Consider the following 20,825-nt stretch of genomic DNA (forward strand, 5'->3'; position numbering starts at 1 on the left):
CTGTGATAGTCTTGTGTTGTCAGTCATTAGCACTATGCTGACTGCATGGAGAAGCTAGAAGCTTCTGGCTGAAATAGAATTTGATATGACTGATTCTACTAAAGATTTAGCCCCGATTGCTGCAATTCTTTCCAATCATTTCTTGTTGCCAAGATAATGTTACCTGTGTGATAGAATTTTCCAGAGAAACCCAAGTTGAACGTGAAATTTGGAACAAGTGTTCTCAGCTTGCTCTGAGTGTTCAGCAAGGCCTGGAATCAGTGAGAAAGAAAAGAAAGCATTATCATCTGATGTCGTCAGTTCCCGGACCACTATTTGTAAAGTATCCAACTTATCACATTATCTGAAATTGTATATGTAATTTCTTGGACATCTGGAAATGGATATTCTGTTGAGTTTCCTTTCTCCTGCACATTAGTGTTTAGAGAAGGGAAAATGAACTTGCTGAAGATGAGGTAAAGTAGCAGAGGCCTCGAAAATAATTGCTGCACAAAGCACATCACGCCAATTTTATACAAAATAGTCAGCTGGAATCATTATTGACAGATGGAAGGGTGAGAACAAATAAAGTAAAGCTGGATTGCATCTCTTAAGAGCCAATGAGCCCATAATGATGCTGTTTTTGAAATGCTCATTTGACTCATTTAAAGTACAAACAGTATTTTACATTTCTAGCTGTAATGAATACACAGAAAACATCTTCTTTGGGGTAGTAATGCCTAATATATCAAATTGATAGCTAAATCAAATATTTGGCCATATGGTATAATAGATATTTTCTTAACATAATGATTATTTAGTGATACAGATAGCTTTCTGGGTTATTAGTCTCAAGCACCGGTTTGAAAGGAGCTTTTGGATTTTGTGAATAACAGCTCCCTGGTCCACCAGCCACCTGGGCACACCTCTCCTGGACAAACATCTGGCATCACAGCTCACTTGCCTGGTTTAGTGGGTGCTATGCAGAAGGAGTACTACAGTAAACAGAGCGTACGGCCTGTAAAGAGCCACTCAAGAATAAATATATATGCATAAACTTTTAGAAAAAAAATCTAATTTCATACATATTTTCTGCATTTGTTAACTTTCAGGCTGTGAACATTCAAATGGTTTTCTCTCATTCCCAGCGCTCACTTTAAACGTAACCACACATTATAAAAAGGAAAAAACATTTACTCAAGGATGTCGAACAACAGTAGAATCATAGTTTAAAACAGGGTTGTCCAATTGGAGGCCTGCAGGCTAGATGCGTCCCTCAAAATAACAAAGGATTCAAAAACGTTTCTATTATGTCACTATAAACATGAGTTATTGATATTAAACATGATGTAGCATTTTCACATACTTCCATCCTGATAACTATTTGACCTAGACTAGCAAATCTGTGACTGCAACCCTTATGTGATCCCACTGTTGACTCGGGGGGCAAACAATGATTACCCTAACATAAAAGGCATCCAAATATGCATACTATATACATATGGAATTTAAATAGTAATGTTGCAACCTAAAGCCATTAAACAGTACATTTTGCAGAACAATTATGCTTTTGTTTTTGTTTTTTTAAAGTGGACCCGTCATCTACACATAAAAAGCGGCATAATGAAAGTCCATAGCAAATTAAAGATAATACTAAATTTTTTTTATAAAGGTGTTTAAATATCTGAGCTGTCAATCAAATAGCTGTTCAATTACTTTCACTTTCCATTCAGCACTTCCTACATGTCGCTGCATTTTTCACATTCCCCCTTCCCTCCTCAGGCTCTATAATTATCTAGGGCACTGCACATTGGCATTAGGTTCCCCATTCTGGTGTATACACAAGGTTTTGGGGTGATACACAAAAGTGTGCACAACATAGCTCATGTCTGCTTGCTGTGATAGTGTAATTCCAAGACTGAACAAAACAAAATTTAAATAATAAATATAGTGTAAGTAAAGTTTATTTTACTCAACTAACATGGTAGAAAAGAATTTGGAATTATTTCTTAGGGTGATAGGTCCCCTTTAAAGGAAAACTATACCCCCCAAACAATGTAGGTCTCTATTAAAAGATACTGAGTAAAACAGCTCATGTGTAAAACCCTGCTTCATGTAAATGAACCATTATCATAATAATATACTTTTTTAGTAGTATGTACCATTGGGTAATCATAAATAGAAAATTGCCATTTTAAAAAATAAGGGCCGCCCCCTGAGATCGTACGATTCACTGTGCACACATACAAACCACATGTAAGGTCACATGAGCCAATTAACAGCCTTTTGCTTCCTCACTTCTTCCTGTTACAGTTAGTGTTGTAGTATTTCTGGTCAGGTGATCTCTGAGGCAGCACAGATAGAGTCACGAAATGGTGGTTCAAGGCAAGAGATGTAAAAGGGCAATATTTATGTAAATATATATTCCAGTTTGGTAAGATTCTTTAATATGTCATTCAATTTGATATAAACTATCTGTTGCTTAAGTATTCATTTTGGGGGTATAGTTTTCCTTTAAATGGTTTACAAAACCCAAGCTCAAAATAAAATATTCCTGTTCAGGAAGCTGGAAAGCTGTACTGCAAAAAAAAAAAAAACAAGAGATTGCAGCAATAGTTGTGCAATAGCAGTTTTTATTAAATCACATGGTAAATAGAACTAGTAACAACACAACTTCAGCTGCTGCACACTTGTCACCAAGTTGTGACACTTTCCAATGCTGCAGTCATTACTCTGTAGTGTGGCTTTCAGCTCTGAATATCATCATACAACAGGCACAAGGGTATACAATATCAGAGCAATATACTCAGGTAGAGAATACAATATGCCAAACTAGCACAAGAGAAAGAGATAGCTTTAACTTGGATACACCAATATATACCCCATTATAAAAAAAAAGTAGCAATACAGGTATGGGACCTGTTATCCAGAAAGCTCAAGACCTAGGGTTTTCACGATAAGGGATCTTTCCGTAATTTGGATCTCCATACTTTAAGTCTGAAATCATTTAAACATTAAATAAATCAATCAGGACTGTTTTGCTTCCAATAAGGATCAATTATATATTCGTTTGGATCAAGTACTAGGTACTGTTTTATTATTATTGAGTAAAGGGAAATCATTTTTTAAAATTTGAATTATTTTATTATAATGGAGTCTGTGGGAGGTGAAATTCAGAGCTTTCTGGGTTTCCGGATAACGGATCCCATACCTGTAACACAATGACAAGTTTTATTACAAGACTTTCAAACTGGATTAACCCAGTTGAAAAGTTTTTTATTCATCAAATGTATCTCTTGAAAAATCCTCAACCGAAGGTCATGTCTGATGAAGCAGAGCAGCCTTAGTTAGAACAGATTTCCAGCCTCTCTGTCTGTAAGAGAAGCATAAATTCTATTTCTTTTCATTAATCCAGCCAAAAGCAACTGTTCTGTGCCAATACCTACTAGAACAGCAGCTCTCTTATCAGAGCCACTTTGTCTCAAACACTAGCAGCCAAATAATGTACGACTCAGAAGCAGCCTTGTCTTTAGAGAAAAAAGCCTAGAAGGGTAAATATGCCAAACTTTACACCACATCCCATTGTATGAAAACATATAGCTCTACAATGGAAAGCAGTTTCCCAAACCAGACAGTATATAGCAAATGTTTATCCCTCGTACTGCATATAGAGAGTGTAGAACAACAGTTGAGAATATAGGGCAAGTACTGAACATAATTTGTGCCTCTTCTTTTAATTAAGAAATATCTATGTTCTTTCTTATTCCTGGTACTAAACAAGAACATATGATCAGTTTGAGCAGAGAAGAAGTAGTTAAAAACGAATTACCAGTCAACAAAAAAGCCCTCTGATAATGAACTGCACAAAGGCCACAACAGAGGATTTGTTTTGTTCAAAGGGAAATAAGGAACACTGAATAAATGAATGACCCTGTTTATAAGAGGAGGAAGTTCAGAAATTAAAAATGAGTGCTTCATAATGGCAAACAGGAATACATGGAATTGATTAAATTATTAGAAAAGGCAGAATGCTTTTTTAACACTTTTTTGCAAAGAGCATTTTAGGTGTATATTGTGCTTTTAACTCTCCACACTATCATTTCATAAAAAGATCTGAGGCACAAAGCCAGACAAAAAGTAATAAAAGCTGCATGCTTTATCATACTGTTGACTTTCACCTGCAGATTTAAAGCAAAGAATTTAGCACAAACATTTCCAAAGGTACCTTTGAAAATGACAGGAGGCTGTATAAAGAAGGAGCTATATATTTTTTTTACTTTTAGAAACATAGAAGTTGAATAAGGAACAGCACTGTATAAATCTGGCTGCAAAAAGCCCTTTCCTGCAGTGAGCAAAATGTTAGAAGTAGTGAACAGACAGCTTGGAAATTCACTTGTTTTTGAGATGCTGCTGCCATAGAAAATACGGAACAAGGAATTCAAATGCAGATTTCTCTATCAAAGAAAATGCCCCTGTGACATTAGCCTAAAAAAATAAAAAAAAACCCCACTAAAGATTTTTTGTGCCAGATTACTTTCCCCAATCTCATCTAGCCTGATAATGGGCTTGCTGTAATTATGCCTTGCCATTTAGCAAATCACTACAAACATACTCGCAGGCTTGGGGACAAAACTATGCCATGATGACACTGCAATAATGCATGCCTGCTAAAATCTACTCACACCTCTAAAAGGACATTATCAGATGTCCGATTGTGCCATTTTGGTTGTATTATGATTCTAAGTATCAAAGTCCCCGAATACATAAATATCTTAAATTTAAAATATTTATATTCCTTATGTTAAAGGAACAGTTCAGTGTAAACTTCAAAACGGAATAAATAGGCTGTATAAAATTTCTAATATAGTTAGTTAGCCAAAACTGTAATGTATAAAGGTTGGAGTTACTGGATGTCTAACATAACGGAACACAACTTCCTGATTTTCATCTCTCTAACTCTGAGTTAGTCGGCAACTTTAAGGGGGGCCACGTGGGACATAAATGTTCAGTTAGTTTGTAATTGAAGCATAGCATGCAGCACAGATTCAAAAGCAAACAGTTATGACACATGTGGCTCCTCCTCGTGTCACTGATTGGTTACTGCCTGGTAACTAATCATTGGAAACCAAGGGCTCTCTGCAAAGCAGGAAGTAGGGCTATTATGTTACATATCCAGTCACTCCAGCCTTTAAACATTACATTTTTGGCTAACTAACTGTATTAGAAACATGTTTCTTTTGCACAGCCTATTTATCCTGGTTTTTATTTTTATACTTAACTGTTCCTTTAAGGAATGTGTATTTTGCTAAGGTTAGGGTTGCATACCGCCCAACATTTTGGAAACAGAAAGAGGGAAAGATTTGCTGTGCAGAGTGTGGCAATTTTTCTTTTTGACCTTGCCCATTTGTTGCCACACACCCTAATTACCATATTCATTTTACAATATTTGACAAGCTGTGAAATTTGAACACATTTCTGTGATTTTTATGTGTTACAGTTTTGCTTATGAAGGTGAATTGCGCTTTAAGCTGCAAGTCAGTTTCCCCAATAGACCTGGTTGTCTTTAATTGTTACAAATGTAGCTAAAATGCAGCTGCCACATATTCTGGGCTCTCTGCCAAAGCCAATTAAGTTTTAGAAACTTGTATCTTTTTATTGGCTGATCAGTGCAGGAGATCAAAGAGAAAGTCAGGACATTTCAGTATCAATCCGGCACTGTGGGCTGAGCTCTCAAAATCGGGACTGTCCAGCCAAAAACGGGACAGTTGAGAGGTATGGGGTTGTCATGACAGCAGTTCATTTATAAAGACCCCAATCAGCACTTCTGCCCTGTACATGTGTTGAGGCACCGCAATGTAGGAGACATGTGTTGAGCTATTATATCTAATATATGTGTTGAGCTATTATATCCAATATATTTTATTCTGCTAACATTCAGACCCATTTTAGAGTGATACTAGAGGCTCATTTCCATGTCAATGGCTCTAGATTGTTATAGCTATAAAAAGCACTGGTATTTTAAGTTTAATAGATCCTTAAAGCTTAATTCAATCAGAGGAGGGGCAGTCGGTGCCTCTCTACAGCGATTTCCCTGCCTTAACTAAAGTGACTGTTATTATTGTCAAAATGAGAAGTAAATGGATGAAAACATGCTAAGGAAGCTTAGCATTCTTGCACACCAGCTGAGATTTCGACAGTGTTTCCATGACAGCACATCTGTCAGATAAGCCCCAGACAAGAGAACAAGGTTCAACTACAGAGGCAAAAGGCAATTTGAGCAAAATGAGCTCACAAGTGAAATGGTGAGAGTGCTTTGCACTTCCACAATCATTTTTACAGGCAACTTACATAGAAACACACAGGATCAGCAAATATCCCCATAAATCTATTGCTAAAGTTTCACTTATAATAGAGCATATTGTGAAATAACAGCTAAAGATGGGAAACAGGCCGGCGAAATGGAAGTTTCTACACAGACATTGCGAATAATGGCACCCACCGTAGCACCGAGCCCTAAATCATAGCACTAGAGCGGGAGATTCTATGAACACAATGTTATTTATACAGGAATGGGATCCCTCATCTGTTATCCAGAAAGCTCTGATTAACGGGAATGCCAAAGTTCATTAAAAGCAGATAATACATACATTTAAAAAGTATTTCCTTTTTGTCTAATAATAAAACAGTACCTTATACTTGATCCTAACTAAGCAGCCTGAACCCATATTGGTGATAATCCTTTTGGGTTATTCAGTGTTTAAATAAACTTAGCATACTTAAGGTATAGAGATCCAAATTACGGAAGGATCCCTTGTTCAGAAAAACCCAAGTCCCAAGCATTCCGGGTAGTAGATCATATATCTATATATGGAACCATATTATTACGATCTAATGCTAAAACTTCCACTACAACAAAGAGTTATAAAACATTTTCTTGTACTTCAAACAGAAAAATAGTATTATACCTGAATAACCATGGAGCATGACAAAGTATAGAAAGCATTCTTTCATAATCTTGGTTATTTGCTAATCATAAAACCAGATATAGGGCAGAGACGCATGCTGTGATTCAGGGAAATTTGTCGCTCGGCGACAAATCTCCTCTTCTTTGGGGCAACTAATCTCCCCAAACGCCTCCCCTGCCTTCCCGCCGGCTAGAATGTAAATTGCTGACGGGATGGCACTTCAAGTGCTTCATTTCCGAAGTCGCCCAAAGTTTCCTCGTGAGGCAACGTTGGAAAACGAAGTGCATCCTGCCGGAGATTTACATTCTAGCCAGTGGGAAGGCAGGGGAGGTATTTCGGGGAAATTAGTCCCCCCCAAAAAGAGGAGATTTGTTGTCAGGCGACTAATCTCCCCCCGAATCGCAGCATGTGTCTCTGCCCATACAGTGCAAAGGGAATTGAGAAACCGTAAGGACAATGGCATGTGGGATGATTCTGAATTATTGTCCCTACAGCAATTATCTCCATGGACAGGGGTCAAATTGCTCAAAATTGCCCCCAATTCACATTTGCTTGTAAGGCAATTGACTGCCAAACACAAGTTCTTGCCGTTGACTGTCAAAAAAGGAATGGGAGGACAACACTAAGCATTTTATACCAAATCCACTGAGATAATTGCATGTGTGACTACAATTATTTGAACTACACTAACATTCTCTTCATAGCCGAATTTAGAGGGTGCCACCTTTTTTTAGATTGAATAGTTGGAATTTGGAAGAAAACAAGCCATTATACGCCTTCAGAATGGTGGTCCCCTAACTAGCCTCCCTAGAGGGCAATGGGGGGGCATCCCATTGGGGGTGAGTGCTTATTAATAGGGATGCACTGAATCCACTATTACAGAATTTGGCCGAATACTTATTAATTGTCTTGGCTATCCCCAAAAGCATAGCAGGATCAACTATAACAAACAAGAGAAAACATGTTTTTACAAATCTGTTAACACTATTCTGAGCTATGGGGGACCTGACCAAATACTGGGGGCATAAAATCAAAAAAGTGTTAACATTAACAAATAGAACATTTGGGGCTGGAAAAAAAGTACCACTGCGCTAACATAGAATTAACATGGTTCTTGTACTGCCACACAGCATGGCAAAATCAAAGGATTCTGACATAAAAATATCTAAATATAATGTTTGTTATTAAATAATTGTACAGTCTTGAGTTTTCCCATCTAATATTGCATTTTGGCATTTATGCATTTATGCATTGCTCATTGTTAGGATCATAAAGCTCTAGCCATGCAAGTAGGTACGGTGAAGGTGCCGAGCCAACAACAGTCAGCGGGAAACAACAGACATCAGCACAGAACTCAGAGAGAGAAAACTCAGTGAGCTGGTTGACACACGGTCATACAGGCACCTTGCTGATAAAACCATTCACTCCCTCCTTGCCTCCCCCAGCACATACTGATATGAACCCTTCATTCCCATGGCTGGATCCCTTCCTTTGTGCTAGCATAGAGGGACCATCAAATAACAGAAGATGCAAAAAAAAACCATTAATAAACATCCTTGAATTGACATGAAAGGAGCAGTCGTTTTGATGGCTGCAACTTCACGCCTGTACAAAATTAAAATCCTTCTTATGTTCAAATCCTGTAGGGTTTGAAATGAAATCCATTTAGTCCTCTGCTAGTATCCCTTGCCCATTGCTACTCCTAATCTGAGCAGCTTTCATCCCCTTTATTTATGTTTACATCCCACACTGGCATTAACAAACCGTTCTGAAGCCACGGGGATACAGCAACATTTTCTCAAAATATACAGGGCAAAAAAAATAAATAAAAAGCCAACAACAAAAATAAATGCAGTTTCTATGCCAAAGTATTCAGGACATTCACTAGTCTATTCAGATATTCATTTCCCTAAACTGGTAGGGATGCTCCTTGCAGATATAAGAAATCTGTATACACAAAAATGTGACAGTGAAACTAAACTGTCATTTAAAGCAGCAATTATACAGCATGTCCAAAATGAGAAAAATATATATATATATATTTTTAATTATAAAGCACTAATGAACATATTGCTTTATCTTTACCCCCTTAGGGTTAGTTCACACAAGGAGATTCGGGGAGATTTTGTCGCCTGGCGACTAATCACATTGTCTTCTGAGCGACAATCTTCCCGAACTGCCTCAGCGTGTTTTCCCATAGGCTATAATGAAAAGTCGCCTGCGCTAAAGCACACGCGGCAATGCGTTTTCCATAGGAGGCAACTTCGGGTGACTATGGAAAACGCATCCCCGCGTGTGCTTTAGTGCAGGCGACTTTTTTTGGCTGTTGGCTCATGGAGGCAACTTCGGGCGACTATGGAAAACGTGTGTTGTACCTGTCCCTAATGTGTGTTCAGCTCCTACCATCATTCATTCACTAGTATGACAAAACTGTTAGGAGCAGTAAAAGGCAGAGGAAGGGGGGGGTGTTTTATCTTCAGTATTCTCTGCCTTAGGGCTTTAGCACACAGGCAGATTCGGGTAGATTTAATCACCTCTTTTTTGGGGTGACAATCTCCCTGAACTGCCTTCCCCCCTGCAAAAATGAAAAATCGGCTGCGGCAATGCACTCGCGGCGCTTCGATTTCCGAAGTCGCCCGAAGTTGCCTAACAAGGAAACTTTGGGCGCCGCGAGTCCATTGCTGCAGGAAATTTTTCATTTTAGCAGGTGGGAAGGCAGTTCAGGGAGATTGTCGCCTCCCGAAGAAGAGGTGATTAGTCGCCAGGCGACTAAATCTCCCCAAATCTGCCCGTGTGCTAAAGTCCTTAGGGCAGCTGAGAAAACTCCATGTGCTTGGGGACTAAGCTCTACTGTATGTGCCTGTCACTGTGCTTTTGCTAGCATGTTTCTCCATACTCCTCAGTCAGACAGACTGATTGGGGTGTTTTGATGACCACTGTTTTCAGTCTTGTAAAGTGGCAGTCAAATGATCATATGCCATTGGCTGCTTTAAATTAGTTTTTACTGTGCTTTGCGCTGTAACTATTCTCTAAACCTATAGATTACAACCTTTTGCACTCATGCAGTCTTCCTGTTTTATTCTGCATCCCCTGTTTGCTGGTTTATTGGAAGTCATTTGTTGTTATAATATTACTGCAAAGCCATGGCTGCTGAGTTACCAATAGGGGTGGCCTGGAGGGTAGTGACAAGCGAAATTTCTTCCCAGCCATGGATTCATGGCGAAATTCCACATTTCGCCGTCTGCAATTTTTTTTTCACGAAACTGCAGCAAAATTTTGCAGCAGAAAAATTTGCAAAAAAGTAACCAAAGAAATTGCATTTGGAGCAAGAAAAATTGTCACAAATGTAAACATTTTTTGGCACCTTTTGACGTCAATGGATTTCTCAATTTTTTTGCAGTTGCCTGACGAGGAAACTTCGGGCGACTTTTCATTATAGCAGATGGAAAGACACACGAAGGCAGTTCGGGGAGACTGTCGCCCAGAAGAAGAGGCAATTAGTCGCCAGGCGACTAAATCTCCCCGAATCTCCTTGTGTGGACTAACCCTAAAGGTCATTTAGGCCAAGATTTTGGGTGAATACTTATTTGCTGGTTTGATCTATTGCTGAAATACTGATACAGCAATGTTATGCTTGACCTCTAATCCTTATTTCAGCAAAGTGGTGACCTTAATTTTATAAGGAAAGGAAAGGAAAGGAAAAAAAAAGTTGAAAAACCTCTGTTGTGCTGCTGGCACCATATAAATAAATGATGGTTATGAGGGTTGTTGCTGACATTGATGAAATATACCTCTAGGCCTACTTTGTTAACTACACAGAGTGATGCATAAAAATACCTAATTTAACAAATTTACAGACTGTCCATATAATGCTTATTTTTAATACAGGTATAGGATCCATAATCTGGAAACCGGTTATCCAAATATATATATCCAAAATACACGACAACCGTTTCAATTTTAATCAAATAGTTAAATTTTTTTTTAAACATGATTTTCTTTTTCTCTGGAAGGATAACAAACAGTAACTTGTATTTGACCACAGCTCAGATATATTTAATCCTTATTGAAGGCAAAACAATCCTATTGGGTTTATATGATATGTTTACATGATTTTCTAGTAGATATAATGTATAAAGATCCAAATTACATTAAGATCCATTATCTGGAAAACCCCAGGTCCCAAGCATTCTGGATAACAGGTCCCATACCTGTACATTTAGTTACTTTTGGAAGTAGATGTCTTTCAAGAAATCATAAAATATAATTAACTTTTAGACACCCCCTGTCAGATAAAAAAATTTAACCTGCATCACATAGAAACCATTCTTAATTTGGCTAACTTTTTCAGAAAGGTTACCCTTGATCACTTCCAATAAGAACCACTGCAGCTATAAAATAAATGACTATCCAATAAATACACGTGCAATGCTGTCTGGTTCAAAAGTTTAAACACCCTGCTCAATTATAATAAATAAATAATTTTAAAGTGTCGTCCAGGATATTTTTTTGATTTATTAGCCAGACCCCATAAGTCACACAGCGGTGTGTGTTGTGTGTGTGTTGTGTGTTGTGTGTGTGTGTGTGTGTTGTGTGTTGTGTGTGTGTGTGTGTAGGTGTGTGTATATGGTGTGTGTGTATGTGTGTGTATGTGTGTGTATATGGTGTGTGTATATGGTGTGTGTGTGTGTGTGTGTAGGTGTGTGTATATGGTGTGTGTGTGTGTGTATATATATATATATATATATATATATATATATATATATATATATATATATATATATATATATAATGTAGACAGAGGATCGGACACTCACAGGACTTAATGCAAAAATTCTGGTGTTTATTGGGGATAGATATATACTTGACTATTTTCTATAAAACATTAAATGTGTCATGGCAGAGATTAGGGCACCCTGTCAATCAGTACTACACCCCCTTTACAGAAATCACAGTCTTTTAACCATCTAACCCTTCATTCAATTCTTGCTATGAATTTCTCTCATTTCATGATTCCCTGCATAACTTCCTTTCCTTTATAAATTCAACAAGCATGTAATCTGACCAGAGATGTCCCACCATTAGAAGATGGCTGAAGTCCAAAGTCAATATCAAGCAACAGTGTAAAACAGCTCTGCACAGTTATCAAATTAAAGGAATAATATACACCCTTTTAAGATCAAGGAATATGGCTTTTTGCATGTGACTTAAATAAAGAAATCTTAGATTTTTTGCTTCCTTTGGCATTAAACCAGAAAAAGAAACCACTTTTACTTTAGCAACTCATGTTTCTGCCAAATCACTGGTTCACAAATAAAGCCCTTAGGTTTATTCCAAACAAAGGCTACAGCTACATTAGTTTTTATTCATAAAAAGCTTATGCACAATACATTTTCAATAGAGTAGGCAGTAGCAGAGTGCAGTTTACAGTCACTGAAAAAATACTATTGTTTCTAATCCACACTCTTATTATATGAGGCTTCAATACAGACATATATTGGAGCTATTATCTGGAAATCCATTATCCAAAAAGCTCCAAAATATAGCATTTCCACTTCAACACATTTCCAATTGATCTTTCTGTGTAATAATTTTACAGTATAGGTATGGGACCGGTTATCCAGAATACTCATGTGTTTTCAGATAAGGGGTCTTTTCCACAATTTAGATTGATAGTCTAAAAATAGTTTAGACATTAAGTAAACCCAATAGAATTGTTTCCAATATATATAAATAGATATAAATATATATATATATATATATATATATATATATATATATATATATATTTATATATATATATTTATATATATTTATATATTTATTTATATATATATTTATATATATCTATATCTATATATCTATATATATCTATATCTATATATATCTATATCTATATATCTATATATCTATATATCTATATATCTATATATCTATATATCTATATATCTATATATCTATATATCTATATATATATATATATATATATATATATATATATATATATATAAAGCTGCCTTCCAAAAATAGGGAATATATTGTTTATTCTCAGCTATCTCAATGTATTTTATGTTGAATGGTACAGAATGGCCAGTTTATAATGTGTCTAGAAAAATGCTATTAAACAAAGGGATAAAGGCTTGTTTAAGGTGCATACAATAACACACAGGGGAACTTAATCTAAGAAAGAAGAAAATACAAATACAGGGATCACAAAACTAGGATTGCAGTGTTATAATGCAGGAGCCAGATAAGCACAGACCTAAACAAAATCGTTCACATGGTTTCAATATCAGTGTGTAAATATATCTTTTCTCAGTAATCTGAGAATTCTACTTTGTGGAAGCTTGAAAAAAAACAAACATTTTCACTGTTGCAGATAAGCAGTTTAAATATTGCAAATTCTTTATAAAAAAAAAACAAAAAAAAACAACAAACAACTAGGGATGCACCGAATCCAGGATTCGGTTCGAGATTCGGCCGGATCCTTCTGCCCGGCCGAACCAAATCCTAATTTGCATATGTAAATTAGGGGCAGGGAGGAAAAACACGTGACTGTCACAAAACAAGGAAGTAAAAAATGTTTTCCCCTTACCACCCCTAATTAGCATATGCAAATTAGGGTTCGGATTCGGTTCGGCATTCGCCCGAATCTTTTGCAAAGGATTCGGGGGTTCTGCCAAATCCAAAAAAGTGGATTCGGTGCATCCCTTACAAAAACCTAAACTGTATAAACTGTAAATTCACACTTGAAAATCAAATTGGAATACTCACCTCAACATCAGAAACTTTCATCCTTGTGCCTTCTTTACCAACAAATATATCATCTATATCCACCAAAACATAACGATCAAGGGTGAGGCAGAGACGTTTGCCAGTCAAGTAGGCGATAGCATCAACAAATATTAGCTTATGCAGCCAAAAGTTAAGATTGTTGCCAAAGAGCACCCTCTGGATTCCATCATGAAGGCCCAAGTCCTGGACCACTGTTGCATGAAGTGCCTTATGTGTGGCAAGGTGAGGAATGGATTCTGCGGATTTGGTGCTAGCTAGCAAAACAGGTTCATATGTGCTATGATTCGACTGGAATACTGTCCAGTCATCCCCAGGGAGGGGGCCCTGCTCTACTTCGTTTGCTCTAGTGACATAAAGAAGAGGGGCATTTGGGTTGATATGGTAGTCCCGTAATCCCAAATTGGAATGTAGGAAAAGAGGGAACCCTTTCAGCTGAGCACTAAGTAAACTGTTCTCATTGGCTTTGAAGAAACCAATGATACCAACCCCATATTCCACACAGTATTTGTCTAGCAGTTCCCTGTTCCATGCATCTAAATTCACATACTTCAGTATATTCTCATAAATGATGAGAGCATATCGACCCCGGTCTTTGTCAGTCAATGTTGGCATGTCCCCCTTTCCAGGGGCTATTTCTGTCCGATACTTAAAACGTCCAGATTCTAAGATGGCTACGATCTCCTGTCCAAGCTGAGAGTAGATACTTTCCACAAACACAAGTACCACTGGTTCAGTACGGGAAGTATCCACCGTTTTTGCAATTCGCCAGCTAGCTTGGGGCTGCACCACAGTTCTCTGCTGGCTGCTGCAGTCACTGAAGGGTAGAGGGGGTGGCTCCTTGATTTTTGGGCTGTTAGTAACATAGTAAGCCAAGAAACACATGGAAGCTAAGCTGAAGGCAATAAGTAGCAAGATCAAGCGATGGAGCTCTAACTGTCGCATGTGACGCACAAGTTTCCAGAGATGAATCATGGTGAGGCCACCCACCTCACCCCGTCCCAACACTCACCCAAACTGCTGGATCACTTTCCTTTGCTTGCTCAGTATAACAATGTGAAATTCCTCAGGGAAACAGAAACAGCAGCACCAGAATAAAAAAACAAAGCAGGAAGAGAAGAGGCGAGAATCCCTCCAGCCTGCCATTTATGTCAGGTTACCATGGCCTCCAATTCCCATTGCTTCTATCCACTCCGATCTGGGCTCTTTAATAGATTTCCTCCACAAGATTAAATGCCAGTCTCTTCTTACATGCCTTCTTCCTCCTGTGCAGGAAAGGCTGTTCTTGTCCAGAACAACTCCCTCCCCAAGATTAATCCAGCAGTTGTTTAATCCGTGCTGCCAGGTCGTGCCCTGGAATTACACAATAGAAAACATTGTCAAAAAAAGGAAAACTGAATTTATGAACTGCAACAATAGAACAAGGACATGGCAAAGGCAGTGCTAGAAAGCCATCAGTCTATAGAGGCATGCAAAACTACTTTGCATTAATACAAAATGACCCCATTGACATTTTTCCTTGAATGGTACAGATGAAAAATGTACAATTTTTTTTATTCAAAAACTTCAAATGAAAGTGCAGTTATTGCTACACTGCAGAATCAATTATATTTCTAGAAAACAATATAAGAAGTTGAAAAAACGTAAATGTACAGAACAGAATATATTTCCAATTAGGATCCCATATGGTAAATATGGAAGTACCATCTGCAAGTATAGAGATAAATGCTCAGAACTGTGAGAATGAAAAATGTCAGCAAAGACCAGTGCTATTCATGTACCAGTATGGGATCCGTTATCCCATAGGCTTAATTTTTTCCAAATGTTCTCTCTCTGTAACAATAAAATAGTACCTTGTACTTGATCTAAACTAAGATATAATTAATTCTTATTGGATGAAAAACCAGGCTTTTGGGTTTATTTAATGTTTACATCATTTTCTAATAGATTTAAGGTATGGAGATCCAAATTATAGAAAGATCCATTATTCGGAAAACCCCAGAAACCAAGCATTCTGGTCTGGTGCCTTTAATTTTTGTTATCCGAAATAGACTTCAGAATTTGGCCTGTTTTATGCCTGGAGCAGAGAGATAAATATTTCAAAGGAGACTTTTAAGACAGTTAAAACAGTAGAATAGCTTTAAAATGCTAGTTTTCTTTCACCTACATGTGTAGAACTAGGGAGTAAAATAGGATATTTCTGAGCATGAACATAAGAAAAGGTTAAGAAAGGATTAACTGTCTAAACAAATGGGAGTTTCCATTTAAAAAAAAAAAAAAACTTCTATTTTAGTCATTCTGGCAAGTCAGCAAAAATAGGGGAAACAATCATAACGATATTGATGGTATCAGCAATTACAAATCAAAACTGCCAGCACACTGCTATTAAAGTAGTGCTTTAAATTTGTGATGGGAGCTCAGTTTACAATTTATGGTGGGTAGTAAGGATTAAGAATATTTTCACTGTATATTTGTACTTACTACTTTTGAGCCAATTAAAAAAAGACCTGACTTTTTTCAGTGGGTATGTTATGTTTTCATGTTGGTGCAAGGTATCAAGTTTGGGATTGGCCGACAGATATGCTGGGGAATATTCCTAAAAACTTGGATTTGTAAATTAAATGTCAGCCCACACACCAAGTCTGCAATTGTTTGTATAAAAATGTGAATGATGTATACTGTCTGTAAGCACTTCAAAATATGTTGGCGCTATATCTACAATGGGTAATAATAATAAAATGCATATAAACAAAGGAGACGGTCGACTGGTATTTCAAAGTTACTTAAATGAAAACAACACAAAAATCATAGCATGCAGAGGGCTTTTAGGCTCACAGTTACACACTTTCAGGCTAGGGTTGTTTAGAGCACCAAAGTCAAACTTATTACATTTTATATTTAATATTATAAAAGGTATAAAACTGCAACTGGACAAAAATAGGTTACAAAAAGGGGAAAAACATGCATCTATGCTTCGCTTCAAATGTAAAGTTTCCTGGTCCTGGAGGCAAGGGGAAACAAACGGGAAACCCCCCCCCCCCAACAGAGATGGGTCTTCCTAAGTAAATCCAAAGTTTAGTCAGAAGAACTGACTATTTATCATTGATTTCAGCGGCATCAGGTAACTGGACACTCCCCTCTCCCTCAGGAATGCAAGGGGGTATGGTTTAGCAGGACACAGCTTTAGTTTTTTACGACTCCTGTCAGTAGGGACTGGACCAAGAACATAACCATAACTCCTAACAGGGACACAATGGAGAAATAATATTATATTAATTGGTTATTAATTTCCCCATGGATTCCATAGAATAAGGGGTATATTTATCAAAAAGTGAAGTTAGAGATCACCACGGTCCTTTAGAGTGAAACACTGGTACTCTATATTCAGGTCTATGGGATTTTTAAAGCGTATTTATCAATTATGATAAATACGCCTTTCAAAATCCCATAGAAATGAACGGAGAGTGGCGGAATTTCACTCTAGAGGACTGTGGTGATCTCTAACCTCACTTTTTGATAAATATACCCCTAAACATCAATACTGTGTGTCTCGTCCCTGTCTAGATATTTCCATCTGGTGAGCCAAGTGCGAAACCTAGTCACGTTTGGACTCCTTTGAAAGCGAATACTACATGAACCCATAACCAGTTCTTTATACTGTTGGTACAACAGGATGGTAAATATGTTTGAGTATATGTTATAGTGTGACCGCCGCATCACCTATGAGGGGCCTTAATGTGAAGTGTAAGTTTCCCTCCATGGCTTTCACTTCCCCACTTGGAATGGTTTTCAGGGAGTTATCAGCCAGAGCTTGCAACAGGACATCACAGGCTGTGACCCCTATCCACATGGCTGATTCAAGACCCTAGTGAAGAGAGGCCTGTTATGTATCTGATTGTGTTACTGACAGAAATGTTAACTGAATAATCGCTCTTGTTTAACCCTTGCAAGTGTAAGTAAAAGTAGATTGACACGACAGACCTGTTATCCAGAATGATTGGGATCAGAGGTTTTCCAGATAATGGATACTTCCACAATTTGGATATCCTTACCTTAAGTCAAGGTAAAAAATTATTTAAACAACAATGAAACCCAATAGGACTTTTTGCCTCTTTTGGACTTTTAGGACTTTTTTGCCATCTTAGTTTGGATCAAGTACAAGGTACTGTTTTATTATTACAGAGAGAAAGGAAATCATTCTTAAAAATTTTAATTATTTGATTAAAATGGAGTCTGTTGGAGCTGGCCTACCCATAATTTGGAGCTTTCTGGATAATGTGTTTCTGGATAATGGATCCCATACCTTTAATATGTATTCAAAAGTCTTTTTAATTTTTTTCAAATTATTTGCCTTCCTTTTATGCCTCCTTCCAGCACAAAATTCCAAACTTTTGAAACATTTTGTGCTTTCTCACTTTAGGGGCATTTTCTGAGGGGAATTCTTTAGTTTACCTAGGAAAACTATACATTGTTTTTTCAGGGGAACCTTAAACTTTCTAAATCTGCCTGCGTTTTCATGTATTTTGACATCTGCAAAAAGATTTCTAGCGCTAAATATCAAAAAATAAATTAAAAAAATATTCCTATTTTTCATTATACAGTATATGAATTTATACCAAACAAATATTTAATTTTACACAAGAAAATCTAACTGATTTGGAAAGTCTCATTTCTCTCAAATGTGCCAATACCAGATATGTATAGTTTTAGGGAGATTTAGGACTCCTCTACAGCAAAAACTCCCTGCAGTATATTACTGAATTTTGAAAGAATGAAGGCAGAAAACGGTATACTTTAGATTCCAAGGAGAAAAAATCCTGAATCAGTAGGTTTCTGAAAAGAACACATTTTGCAAATTCCAAAATGGGTAACTATGTCTCTCTACTCCTAACTACCAAACATCAAAGCTTTTCAGAACGCAGCATTTTTTTTTATAAAAATTGTCGGTTTTGGTGAAATACCTGAAAATTGCCTCAAAGCTTAAACTTTTCAGCATCATATCACCCATGTATCATTAAATAACAAGAAAAAGCACCCTAAATATGATTGCCAGGGGTCCTCAAAACAGTTTGATGCCCATTGTGCATAGGATTACCAAAGTATCTGGCAAAGGCCCCGAAATGAAGTTAGCGCATACAAATAGTCTTGTGGGTAACTTCAGCTAATGAAAAATCAACACATTGATTGCATTTTTTTTTGTGGGGGGAAAAAAAACAACACAGAAATATATGTTTACCCCAAAAAAACCAGATTTTTGGAAAGTACACATACTACCAAATCTAAAATGGGTACCCATGCCTTTCTGCTCCAAACTAATAAGACGTAAGGCTTTCCCAAAATTGTCGGTTTTGGTGAAATATCTGAAAATTGCCTCAAAACTTCAACTTTCCAGCATTGTATCGTCCATGTATCATTACCAGCATAAAGCAATCTAAATATGAATGCCGGGGGTCTACTAAACAAGTTGATGCCCAATATGCACAGATTTACCAAACTATGTGGCATAAGGAAACCCCCAAATCCAAATTGTGTATATGAATTTTCACGTATCACACTCTGTCTTCTACAATATAAGCACCCAGTACGTGTATTATGTTCCATGAGACCCCCTAACAGTATGGAGACCCTAGAAAACCACAGTCTATGAAAGTACACATTCTGACTAATCTAAAGCAGGTAAATATGTCTTTCTACTGTAAACTACCAAGCTATGCTAAACATAACGCTTTTAATGAAATTTTTGAAAATAGTTACAAAGCTTGCATTTTACCCCATTATATACCCCACATTTTGTAACATACCAGAAAAAGGCATCTTAAATTTGAACGCCAGGGGTCTACTAAACAGGTTGCTGCCCAATATGCATAGATTAACCAAACTATGTTGCACACAGAGACCCCCAAATGGATATATAGACAAAATTTCCATGGGCAAAATGAAGTAACAAGAACAGAGCGAAATGGTATAAAATCAATAAAATTCAACAAAACTATAAAAATAAATGCTTTTTTTTTTTTGCCTAGTGTAATCAGCAGTCGGAATCAAAATTTTTATATTTTAGCATGACCAAATAGGTTTTTACAGACAGAAATAGGCAAACCACACCTATCCAAAGCTAGACATGCAATAAAATGGTTAAAAATGTGCCAAAATCACCGAAATTGCAATATAATCACGAAAGGTATTGCACAGTGCGATTAGCAAATACACTATTCGCAATGGCAACAAAACATTTTTTCAGGCAAAACACAAGCAGTAAAAAAAAAAGTATATGTGTGTGTACACTAGGCAAATTGTGTGTTGTGTGCCTGTGTGTTCAAGTAAGTGTGAGTGTTGTGAATGTGTGAAACCCCCCTGATCCCCAAAAAATGTATTTGAGTGTAAAATGTAAGTGTGTAATAATGTAAAATGTGTCTGTGTATTTGTGTGTGTGTCAGCCATTACATGGGCCTAAGCAGTTACTGTCAAGAGCAGTCTGGGGCTGGAGCCAAAAGAGATGGCATCCCCCAATAAATACTTGATCAGGCCTTGTTGGCAGGTATAATAGATAGATGTTTATATGCATTGCTACAGAAATATGTTGACCTAAACCAGGATTCCAGCTACCATTGCCCAATCTCCAGGCTTTACTTGCCACTCTTTCAGGCTATTTATTGTAAAATTACAGTCCATGGTATAAAACAGTCATTAAAATAAAAGAGCAGAAAGAATAGAGTTTGAAGCGGTGTTGTTCCTATTGACGGATGTGCTCCACTAATTGTACACAAACTCAATCAAGATGAAAAGCCATTTGGATTTTTTTTTTTTTAAATCATTATCACTAAGTTGTTTTAATGATTTTGCTTGTAGAGCTTCAAAGATTACAGCTGCTCAAATTAAATTGAATAGTACCAAGGAAAGCAAGAACTGGTTTCTCTCAGGCATTTGCAATATTTTGTCCTTTCTGAAAAAATCCTCTTTTTGTTTTTTAAATTTTAAACGCAATACCACTAAATCTTGTTGCCATTTTACTTATTAAATCTTCCAGAAAATACCACTTGGTGCTGTAGGCAGATGCCTATATTTATTTAACACGAATGTCTGTTCTTA

The 20,825-nt window shown here is 37.0% G+C and overlaps 1 protein-coding gene across 3 annotated transcripts in view; it reads right to left on the reverse strand.

Annotated features, from left to right (window-relative positions):
- Positions 1–20,825, reverse strand: part of ndst2.L (N-deacetylase/N-sulfotransferase (heparan glucosaminyl) 2 L homeolog) — a 114,265-nt gene that overhangs the window by 40,847 nt on the left and 52,593 nt on the right. For all 3 annotated transcript variants that reach the window (XM_018225440.2, XM_018225438.2, XM_041568853.1), the window contains 2 exons: positions 13,719–15,089; positions 164–251 (listed from right to left, as the gene is read on the reverse strand). In XM_018225440.2, coding sequence (XP_018080929.1) covers positions 164–251; positions 13,719–14,711 — 1,081 coding nt within the window. In that variant the 5' untranslated portion in view covers positions 14,712–15,089. The remainder of the gene's footprint in view (positions 1–163; positions 252–13,718; positions 15,090–20,825) is intronic.

This window comes from Xenopus laevis, chromosome 7L (assembly GCF_017654675.1).
Source record: "Xenopus laevis strain J_2021 chromosome 7L, Xenopus_laevis_v10.1, whole genome shotgun sequence".
NCBI lineage: Eukaryota > Metazoa > Chordata > Amphibia > Anura > Pipidae > Xenopus > Xenopus laevis.